The 12048-nt window shown below is 38.1% G+C and overlaps 1 protein-coding gene across 7 annotated transcripts in view; it reads right to left on the bottom strand.

The window, feature by feature from the left end:
* The window catches only part of PLD1 (phospholipase D1), a 183659-nt gene that overhangs the window by 29841 nt on the left and 141770 nt on the right, over positions 1-12048 (bottom strand). For all 7 annotated transcript variants that reach the window (XM_081072793.1, XM_081072795.1, XM_081072797.1 and 4 more), the window contains 2 exons: positions 3950-4063; positions 1247-1296 (listed from right to left, as the gene is read on the bottom strand). In XM_081072793.1, the coding sequence (XP_080928919.1) occupies positions 1247-1296; positions 3950-4063 (164 nt within the window). The remainder of the gene's footprint in view (positions 1-1246; positions 1297-3949; positions 4064-12048) is intronic.

Genomic DNA, 12048 nt, shown 5'->3' with positions numbered 1-12048 from the left:
CTTGTACATGGAAGGAATAATATTTTCTCCCCCCATTCTGATATATTATCCAATGCATAAAATCTTCAAAAACCTCAGTTGAGGTTATTAGCATATCTGAAGGCCATACCACATGGCATTATAATTGTGATGGCACCTCTTGACCTTTCTAGACCTCCCTGTGGCAGCTCCATTCTCCTGGTCAGTGGGGTTGAAACCCTTATGATTATCTGACATTTCCCTTACTCTTCTGTTTCCACATTCCCTCAAGTCTTCCTTCACAGTCTTATTCATACATAACCTTTCTTTCCATTACCAATTCTCGCTCACCTGCCCCAAGTCTCTCTCTACTTTGTTTACCAAGAGTAAGTGACTCTTCACATAAACACCTCTTTGATGAGTTCATTCCAGGAATCACAGGGTTCCATCAATCTCATCCTGTCTTCTTCTGAATAAAGTCTAGTCTGGATAAAATCTGGCCCTCAAAGTTTTCACAGTCTGGACCCAATCTGAACTGGAGCTCAGACAAGTTGGGTTCTGACCCCAGTTTATTTCTTGTGGAATCTTTCATACCTGTTGTGCATGGTATAGAACATGATTGAGGACCTTCTATGTGCTAAGCTCAGAGTCAGTTCACAGAGATATAGATAAGTAAACCCACAGTTACAATATGTTGTAGTTAAGAACTATGTAGTAGGATCAATTAAGAAGATATCAGAGAAAGTGTTTTTGAAAATATGAATTACAGAAGTAAAAGGTATGACTGTGTTTTGCTTATTTATTTACCTACACTATAATAACCTAAAAGATTTAGACCATGGGACTTCTACATTTATAGGAGGCCACACAAATATCTGCGAACCTTGTAGCATTTATGTCCTCATCTTTAAAGCAGGAATGACACCTGTTCTGCTTACTACCGTCCTACCCAGGACGGTAGTGAAGGACCATAATAGAAGACACATGTAGGGTCCTTGTGATGTTCCTTACAAATCCCACTTATTATCAAAACAATTACTATCAATAAATAAAAATAAATAATAAAAATACTCTCAATTTTTCTTACCTATGCTTCTCAAGTCATGTTGTCTTCATTTGAACACTGGTTTGGACAATTTAGTGAGAATAAGTAATTTACCCCTGTTAAGCATTTTGTGGAATACCTTTTATGAATAAAGTCTTATAATCACACTGCAAAAAGATTAATAATTACTGATATGTCCCCATAACAACCATGTTAAAAAAAAAAGTAAAAGCAGTTACTTACGCTCTGCTTTTAACTTTCCAACGATGGAATTTTCTCCTCTGCACATGGTTCTGAACATATGGAAAGGAAAGAAATAATTATGGAGGTCCCAAAGAAACCAATCCCAATAGGAATATATCTGTGGGGTTTAGTCCTAATCCAAGTAAAAACAGAACAGTGCTTTTATAAGAAGATGCTACATAGATTTTTTTAAAAGCCGAAAAACCACATTACTGTCACTTTTGTATTATTACTGATGAGGCAAGGTAGTTGGCCATTTTGAGAAGAGTACATGGAAAAGTTATAAAATTGATGTTAGACTTCAGAAAGAGATGCTATTTTTAAATGATAGATTATCAATGAACTTTTGCTCTCAGAAAATTTAGTGACAGCAAAGATAAATTTAGAATGCCTCAACAGATAAGAATACTTACAGAAATCACATTGCTTCCAGAGGTGAAAAGGGCAAATACTGAGCAGAGTAATTTCGGAATTAAAGAGACTATCATAGTTGGGCTGTCTCTAAAGTCAGCAAAGCCCTTTAAAGGGAAAAATATAATCTCAAATAACTGACTCTACTAATGACTTTGTTTCTCAACACTCTGATAATAGTCGATGAATTATAAAGACTGACAAAACAAAAAATTCTATGCTCCATCTGCTTGCTCTATGAAAGTAATTAAAAATATAGTTATGCCTGGGAAATGCTGGTATTATTACAACTGATGCCAGCAAATAGAGATGTAGTTGCATAATAAAAGTCTACAGCTTTGGTTGCTGAACAAAAGCCAAGCATGTTATTTCATTCAGCTGGTTCAAACCCAAGAAAATAGTCACAGAAAATAATTACAATTGACAGTATTCCAAAAATAATATTAGAACGGCACATAAAGTAGATAAAATCCAATTAAACATTATGTCAGAGCCTTAAATACTTGAAAAGCTTTGTTTGTCATGTTACAAATCAGATAATAATAGAAATGGGCAAATCTTCAATCCAAGTGTATAGACCAAAGCACAGTTAAATTTCTCCGAGTGTAATCAGGCAAAATTACCCAAGAGGAAACAAACAACAACCAAAAAATCTTTACTTGAAACCCTGGCAGACAGACAGATGCAAGTTTGAAAAGTCAGAAAAAAACGAAAGAATTTCCACCACAATGGTGTGTTCAAACTCTGCCCAGAGGACCCTCAGATCCTACAAGAGGTGCCTCTGGGGAGCGGTCCAGCAGTAGGGCAGCTAAGCCCCCACCCCCAATTTGACCATGACCTGAACCCTTATCTGCTTTACACACTGGGGTTCTGGGTAAGGTCTCCTTTGTCCTTTCCCCCACCCCAAAAGGGCTTGATTAGAAAGGTGGGAAACAACTACCGTGTTTCCCCGAAAATTGGACCGGGTCTTATATTAATTTTTGCTCCAAAAGATGCACTAGGGCTTATGTTCAGGGGATGTCATGCTGAAAAAACATGCTAAGGCTTATTTTCTGCTTAGGTCTTGTTTTCAGGGAAATACGGTACACGCGGCTCTGAAAAACAAGGGCTATTAAAAGAAAATAGCCAGGTTCCAGTCCTTGCTTTGACTGATGCGAGTGTGATACTGATTAGGGTTCTTCTGCATCTCGGGTCATAGAGCTCCTAACTGGGAGCTGGATTTGTGCCCAGGCCTGTACCTCTTCACGCCTGTGCTCCTTCTCAGGTAAGTGACCCAGAGAGAACTCAGGCTACCTTTCCATCACTTTCTACCCCTCCTCTCTACACCTGCCCACAAGCGACTACCTCTCATCCCTCTTCATAATGCTCCACTGGCCAAGGCTGAAGCCTCAAGGGCCTTTTGGAGTGAACATGGAAACTCTGCTTTTTAGAATATCAAGAATAGGACTTACCACTTTCCCTACAATTTTAACAAAAATGTGGTAGAGAAAACAGAATTAAAACTGCAGAAGATAGGAAAGAACCGTCACGCTTCACTTACTAGCAGAGATTAACATTACCAGTCTCGTTGAAGGATTTGCTACCAAAGAATCATAAACATGCACAAATCATAGCATTTTAAGTATTTCGGTTTTTTTCCTTACCTACTGCAAAGAATATGGAAAGTTCAAGAACTATTTTGTGTGGCCGAATGATAATTTAAAAGTCAATATTTTATACATATTATATATTTTTACATATATTAACATATAAAGTCCTCATCTCCATTTATAAGATCTATATGTATACTATATAAAAATATATATACGTATACAATATATGTGAATATAAGAGACTAATATTTTGGTTCTTTAGTATTATATAATAATCATAAATGGAGACGAGAACTTTTAATATATATTTTATATTATATATTTATATATCTTATGTATATTATTTTATATATATATATTTCTATATTATATATTTTATATATTATAAAAATTACATATATATCATATACACATACACACACACACACACCACACACTCAGCAGTGAATATAAAAGAGACGAATATTTTAGTTCTGTTATACGTGCCATGTATCCTAGGTCTACCATTTACGATTTTTCGGCTGCATTTGAAATCTTACCAACTAGTAAACAGGCCAAGATTCAAAAGTAAACTAAAGGAAAGTATTCATCTGTTGAACACCCCACTGAGTAGATGTGGACAAACATTTCCATTCCATTCCCCAGCTCGTATACATGGCTGATTGAAAGCTGAAAACTGACAATTGGAGAACTTTGGCACCTGTAGTTGAAGTGCATTATTGCCTGGAGAGCATTTCCTCCACCGGTTGAAATGTCTCCTTCAAACCCTGGCAGAAGTGGTGTCACAACATACACCCGGTATCTCTGGCTTTCCCTGCAAAAGTCAGACGAAGAGAGATTCACCAAAAAAGAAAAAAAAAAAAAAGATAGATACAGAAACAGTTTAACATGACAGCCAAGCAGGTCTCATGGTTTTAGAGACTGAGAGAATGGCTTCCTACAATATATGCTATCACATTTAAGGGCTTTGGGGTGCTGCTGCATTGAAGCCAGAAGCTATTTTCCAGGCTGACAGTTCATAACAAACTGAAAACTAAGCTGAACTTGGCAGTAAAGTGGGAATTGTACCCACTCTCTCTCTACAGTATAATCCTTCCTAGGGCAAAATTCATTGTAAGAAAGCCTTGCTTGGATCCCATAGAAAGGGAGGGGGTTACAACAAAGTTTTAAAAAAGCCTTGATTGTAATAGTTTAATGCATAACAAGTTTTCTCCATAGTACCTAGCTCAGAGCCTGGTGAATAGCAGGCATTCAGTTCGGTAAATGAGACCCCATAGCCTAGATCTCAGGGGTAAAAAGACTTACTGGGCCCACCCAGTGTATTTGCCAATGCAGAAATCATCATAGTTTAGAAACTCTGTTTCAGCGGCAAAATGCTACCCTGGATTCAAGAATTCTGTGTGACATTTTTAAATCCCCTGCATATATAACACACTAGTTTTTGGCCCACTCTCCCAACTGATTAACGACAGACTTTGAAAGAAAAGATTTTGGGTAGTCATTGCTACTCAGTGATAGAACAAAAAGAAGAAAGTGTGGCTCCTTAACTTTGATCTACATTCAGAAAGAAATTTGGAGAATTCTGTTCAAACAGGTATCGCCTATTAGAGGCAAAACTGTTCAAATCCTTGTCTCCATTTAAAAAATACACCAGAAGAAGAGAAAGCCTGCAAAGGACTGTGGTCCCCACTGTGGTCAGAATCTCAGTGTATATCCGAGAGATCTATATTCACACACAGGTGCTGCTACTGGTTAATTTTCAAATCAGATCCTACTTAAACTTTTCATAATACTTAATTTCTAAACTTCCTTTACATCTAAACAGCTATATTTTGCTTTCATGTGGATATTCTGTTCTGACGGGTCATATTTTATTACTGATGTCTCTAAATGCCAATGTATGTATCAGGACATGTGAAAGTGAAGGTCGGGGAAGAAGTGACAGCCAACAGAAGTGTCTGGAGGTTGTGACCGTAACGGTGGTGCTGAGAAACAAGCATCTGAAGTGGGCTGTTGCAATGGCATGGATTAATCACTAGATGGCAAACATAGTTTGAGGTGGAAAATAAACCATTTACAAAATGTAAACTGTTATCAGCCTGATAAGGGTAAGAGGCTGACATTCCTAAATGGTAAATGGGATAGCGGAAACGAGTAATAGAAAGAATGCATGAGCCATTTCCTCATAGCCAATAGTTAAAGGTCCAAACAAATTAAACTGGACACTTAAAAATTGACACCATTCTCAGCTGCCTTTCCAAAATCAGTATGGTCCACTGTCCCCTTGCTCAGGGTTGCACCTCCCGACTAAGGAGGGTTGGCTGATCTGTTCTCTGAGGCTTCTCCGCCTGGCAGAAACCCACTTCTTCCAGGGCAGCCTAAAAGGCTCCTTTCCAGTCAAGCCATCCTGGATCTTCCAGTCAAAATTGGTCTGTTCCTGCTTCTATGCCCCATGGCACAATGCCAGGCCATCGTCTCACACTCTTTTGGCTTTACACGATAGTGACACATGTCTGCTAAATAGGCTATGGGATAAGCTCTCCTGAAATACAGGATATATGTCCACATATCTTTCTATTTGGGGCAGTGCCCAACAAAGGATCCTTGCACACGGTATGCACTCGGTACTATTTGCTTTCAGAGGATGGGGTCAGGGTAGAAGAATGTTCCTTCCTGGGAAGCCTCCAGTAGGGAAGAGATTAAGCTGCAGAAGACACTTTTCTTTCAATTAAATTCTATTTTATTTAAATTTTTTATTCTGGGGAAATGTATATAACATAAAATTTGCCATTTTAACCATTTGTAAGTGTACCATTCAGTGATATTAATTACTTTCATGTTTTGCAACCATCATGATATCTATTTCCAAAATGTTTTCATGACTCCAAACAGAAACTGTGATAAATAAGCAATAACACCACATTTCCCTTTCCTGTAACTCCTGGTTAATCTCTAATCTACTTTCTGTCTCTATGAATTTGCCTATGCTAGATATTTCCTTTAAGTGGGATCATTTGTCCTTTTGTGTCTGACTTATTTCACTTAGCATAATATCCTCCAGGAATAGCATTGTTGGGTCATATAGTTACAATATGTTTAGCTTTTTAAGGACCCACCAATTATATTTTCTAGTGGATAATATATGCTCATAGTACAAAATTTAAGAGGTAGTAGAAGATTATATGATGAAAAAAATTCTTTCACTTCTTTGTCCCCACCATTTCCATTCCCTGAGAGCAACTCCTATGACCTTCCACACTCTTTCAGAAATAGTCTATAAGCATATATACGTCTTCCTTCCTTTCTACACAAATGTTAGCATACTATAGACACTTTTCTGAATATTATTGTTATCATTTTTCATTGTATCCTGAAAATTCTTTGCTATCTGTACATAGAGAGTTGCTGATTTTTTAATGATGGCGACATAGTATTCCACCTTACAGCTATACCATATTTGAACCAGTTCTCTATTGATAGACATTTAAAGTGTTTCTAATTTTTTGCTATTTCAAAATAACTATTTTGCTATGTATGCTGAGCCACATAAGTCAGTTTTCAAATTTGTTGAAAAAAAAATCTTAGAAGTGGTATTATTGGTCTTGAACACCAAGCGTTTGTGATTCTGTTTGTAAAAAATGGTTCCCTTTTATCCTTGTGTTTTATAAAAGTAAAAATAACTGCAAAATGGGAGACCTCATATGTAGGATATTGAGAAATGTCCTATAATTGGAGGGGATGCCTTCGTAAGTCACATCAAAGTCTCCACTGTGCACCTGAAACTAATATAAAATAATATTGAATGTCAACTGTAATTTAAAAAGGTAAATTCAAAAAAAGAAATGTCCTATAAAAATCTTACATCTTTAGGTAAAACATTCTTGCAAATTGACTTTTGTAGGAATCAGAATAGTCACATGTCCTTGAGATTGTTGGCTCCATATCAAGGCCTTTGCTTTTTCACAATGCAGTAGTTCTTGAATTTCCTGAATGATGAAATTTTTAAACTGTGTTCAGCAAATTAGCAGAAATGACTTAAGATTTTCACTGTTGTAGAAAAAAGTGCTCTAGAATTTCAAACCATAAAATTGTGGTTGTGTAAGCCAATGAAGAGAAAAATTCTATTCAAGAGTATATCCAATCTCCTTTCTTGACCCCATCCATAGAAAGTAAGAGTTGCCAGCTGCTGAGGATTCTAACCTCTTCTGAAACACGGCACCCTCAGCATATCAGGGTGGTGCAAATGATAGCAATCAGGATAGGGCAGGAACCAGAGCCCCTAATGTGCAGAATTATTTATGATCTTAAAAGCCAGATAAGAGCTAGTGGGCACCAAGCCATCCTGCAAGCAATTGCTTCATCCACTTTAGTTTAGAACAATTTTATAAAATTGCATTTTAGGCTTTTTGTTAAAATAGGTTTTTCTTTCAATACTCACTAACTCTTATAGCAATGCTATGTACCATAGCGAAAAATTGGAAATAAGTGTCCAATAACAGAGGGGTGATTAACAAAATTATGCGATAGCCATTCAGTGGCTATAACTTTTTGCAGCCACCAAAAATGACCATGATGATGACTTACCAGCAAAGTACTTCTGGTACTATGTTAAAATGGCCCCAATGCAAAGTTACAATTATAGGACAATTACAGATGTGGCAGGCTGATATTATATTAAATAATTTCTCCCCTTAAATGTGTTAACTTCCCCCACTGTGTGATATGAAGCAGGCATGCCTCCTAGGGTGGCACTCTCACAAAGGAACCAGAGCACAAATGTATCAGCTTCTTAGATTTGGGGAGCTAGACAGAGATTGTTTTCAGCTAAGGTAGGAGCATAAAGAAATAAAAATGAAGAGGGCTGATGGGTGGCTCAGTTGGTTGGAGCGCAGGCACTCAACCACAAGGTTGCCAGTTCGACTCCTCGACTCCCGCAAGGGATGGTGGGCTGCGCCCTCTGCAACTAACAATGGTAACTGGACCTGGAGTTGAGCTGCGCCCTCCACAACTAAGACTGAAAGGACAACAACTTGGAAAAGTCCTGGAAGTACACACTGTTCCCCGATAAAGTCCTGTTCCCTTCCCCAATAAAACCTTAAAAAAAATAAAAAAATGAAAATAAAAATGAGACTCAGTGCAGGGACTCTGTCCTCTGCCTTCAAGCAGAGTTCCGGGAAGAACAGGACTGACTCCATCCCCTTTCTGTTTTAGTACATGTGCTGCCGAAGTGAGCACCCATCATTTTTCAAACACGAGGATGTGGGAGTGATGAGGATCTGAAGCTTGCTTCCAGAGAAACCCCCGAGAAATGTACACCCGCTCACATGATGGCGGCAATAGAGAAGTGGCAGAAAGGCAGGAAAGGAGGAGGCTGAGGCCTCAAGATACAGCAGGCAGATGCCGGCACAGGCCCGAGACAGCTCGATGCTGAGAGCTGAAAGCCCCTCCCCCAAGATCCAGGGTGCCTATGCATCTATTCCAAGGGTGGGAGTGTGCAGCACCCTGACTGGCGGAATACAGAGCAGCAATAACAAGAAAGCACTGAATTTGGCCATGTTTATTGGGAAATGACTAAACTAAATTTCCTTCCATTGTGTGGAAACAGGGCTTAAGACAGAAATTCAGGTGAGTTACAGGAAAAGGCAAGAAGTTACAATTCAACAGAAAATATAACTATGCATATGAGTATAAGCAAAAAAGGAAATAGAAAAATAAAAAGTGACTTTTTTAGGGTGATGAGAATGTGGGAATTTTTAATATTAATATTTTTAATTTTTGTGATTGCTGTCATGCTATTTGTACCTTTACAAACAGTACTAATTCACCATGTAAATGAGCCGTAGCAGTAGTTTTCCTCTACTTTGTTGCCCTCCTCTCCCATAAAATCCCTCCTCCTGCAATCCATGGTCTGTCCTCAGGAGGGAGGACAGGCGGGAGAAGCTGGGTCTGCTGAGGATGGGGGTCTCAGGATCTGTACGAAGGCCCCAAAGGACGTCACTGTGCTTCTCCAGGGACAAGACGGTTTACTTTTTGAGAATTTCAGGTTTAGAGATCATATTTCATTGCCTTAAACTTCAAGAGTCGGTTATAAATCCTATCACTGCTGTAGATTTTGCAGCAGTGAATGTTTCCAGAAATAAGAAGAATTGCAGGTGGGGCTTAGTCTTTTGTGTGGAGAGAAATTTATACTATTGTGGTATCAGTTATGTGAGAATTGGATCTGTAGCTTCTCAGTGGTTTGAGACATAACCCATTTTATTTTCTTTGGAAAATCTTTTAAAATGCAGTAGATCTTTCTGTGCTTCAGTTTTCTCATCGATAAACGAGAAGATTGGCTAAAATCATTGCTAGTGCACTAGAAGTAGTGGACCTATTTAGCACTAATTTTGAATGTCATATGTGTGACTTTATACATAACGACATATTCTATATTGTAGCATGCACACACACATAATTTTTTTCTTTGGTTATCTTTTGAAAATGACAAGCTCTTAAGTGTAAGAATGTTCAGGGTTAGCTCAGTATCTAGGTTTCACTCTGGACTGCTAGCCTTTGGCAGGCCTATCCCTCAGTGTTCCACAAATGAGATTCTACAAAAGTTATGCAACTGTTCTCACTATGGTCCAGACATAATTCATCCTCATTTTTTAAAAGAGTCTCTCTCCCTTCCTTCCTCTCTTTGCCAGGGCACATGCTCAAGCTCTAAATAATTCTGCTCTTCCCGGAACTAATCTTTACATCTATCTACTGAGATTACCACTTATATAATTTTTGGAATCAAGTAAAAGCAATCAAATGATCTAAATCAAAAGTTCTCCTGCCATGATATGTTGTCATCTCTGCCCCAGTGTAACCTCTTCTTCAGACACTTTATAGAGCTGGGAGATTATCCCACAAGGAAAAAAAAAAATTAAACCAGCAAATGGCATACTTAATTTACATGTTTTTTCTTTTTATTATAACTGCAGTTGAAATTTCTTTAAGACAGTGCTTTTGAAACATACCCAGCATGTTCTTACAGCTTGGTACACAAATGATAGGATGTGGTAATTGCAGGATGTAGATTTTTCTTTAAACGTTAGAAATTTTCATATGTATTGCACAATTACTTTAAAAAATAAAATGTTCATCTGATTTTGTTATTTCAGAATAAAGTATCTCTCATAGAAGGCTTCCCATTAGAACATTTCTCTTCCCTGAAATGAGGAAGCTGTGTAGCTGAGCAGTGAAGAGCACAAGGGGAAATCCTAAAGACATGGCTTAATCTCAGTTTCACTCATCAACAGCCGTAGGCCTTGGACAAGTTCCCTAACCTCACGTGGCTCCAGCTGCCTCATCTGGAGAATGGGGAGAATTGTGCATCCACTTCATACGTGTGATGTGAGAATTGAATGAAGTAACGCATGTGCAGCACCCTGGCTGTGGAACAACTCAAAATCTGATCACACTATTATTCAATTAACAACCAGTGATTCCACTTAGAAAGCTTGTACACCTTCAAAGGATAGTAAAGGGTGCCTAAAATTAAAACAAAGCAAAGCAAAACTGAGCTCACATTACGCTTCAGAATACCTTTTACTTTATTTACTATTTTGGGGGAGGGTGTTATATAATCAATAATGGGGAATTCAAAAATTGATGTCTAGGAGAAGTCACCTGTAGATTTCTGACAGGACACGTCTAGACAGTGTTTTAATAATGTGCCTCTCTTTGTCTCAGGATAAACAAGTACCAGTACCAGCAGTAGGAAACCAAAGAGAGGTCCGCTGACCCGTAGTAGCCATCTACTAACTTAAGGACTCTTTAATGGAAACATTTCTGTTTCGAACATAAATATCAATGCAGAAACAGTTGATTTGAGTACTGTACTTCTTTATCATTGCGCAAATTTATGGTGAACTGGCATATTTACAGATGATAAGTTTCCTAGAAACAACAACACTTTCTTACATGAACCGGCACTTTCTGGTTTTCAATTTTTTTTTCACATCCATTCATATGAGTGAGGTGGGGCAGATGCTATTATTTTCTTTGTTGGTGTCAGAAAGGCAAACTGACATATTAATCATTAAAAGGACACACACCTGTAGATGACAGTTGGCAAGAACCCAGGTCTCCAGACACCTGGTCCCCAATTCATCTCAGATTCCCAGAGGCATTTCCCCCATACCACTCATTCAGGACAAATTGCAAGCCCTACCTGGCATTGTTCTGTTCTTATAGGAAGCATGAAGAGTTTGAGCAATCTTCAAAACTGTGCATTTTTCAATGTAGTTTAATGGTGTATTTTTCAATGCCATTTAGTATTAAAATACAAAGGCATTAAATCAACTGCCTCTTTTCATTGTATGTGTTGTCAACTTTGTGGTGACAGCAATACAAAATGCACTCTCTTGCTTCCCTACTTTTTTACCAAGGCAGCAAAACTATATATGTGCCAGTTTCCATAAGCAAAACGGTTTCATCCTCAGATAGCATTATTCATGGCACCCAGTGTTTTAAAATGTTTCCTACCTGGATCAGTTGGTTCTACTCTATCTTTTTTTTTTTTTTTTGGCTCATTCAAACATGGCATAAACCACTTGATTTTAGACCGTGGATTATGATTTCTTCTCCCGAATCCCTAATAGATTTGACTTGTCAAAGGCAGGCTTCAAGTGAGTTGAGAGCTGGTCTCAACTCTGAGACAAGTTTACTTATTAGAGCAGACCTTTGGTTTTCTGCAGAGATTCCCACAGCTATTCTTAGTTCAGCACGGAGTGAACAATATTCTAAGACTCTACGTCATGGATCAGAGCA

This window comes from Rhinolophus hipposideros (genome assembly GCF_964194185.1).
Source record: "Rhinolophus hipposideros genome assembly, chromosome: 2".
Classification (NCBI taxonomy): Eukaryota; Metazoa; Chordata; class Mammalia; order Chiroptera; family Rhinolophidae; genus Rhinolophus; species Rhinolophus hipposideros.
This window is presented reverse-complemented; position numbering and strand designations above follow the sequence as displayed.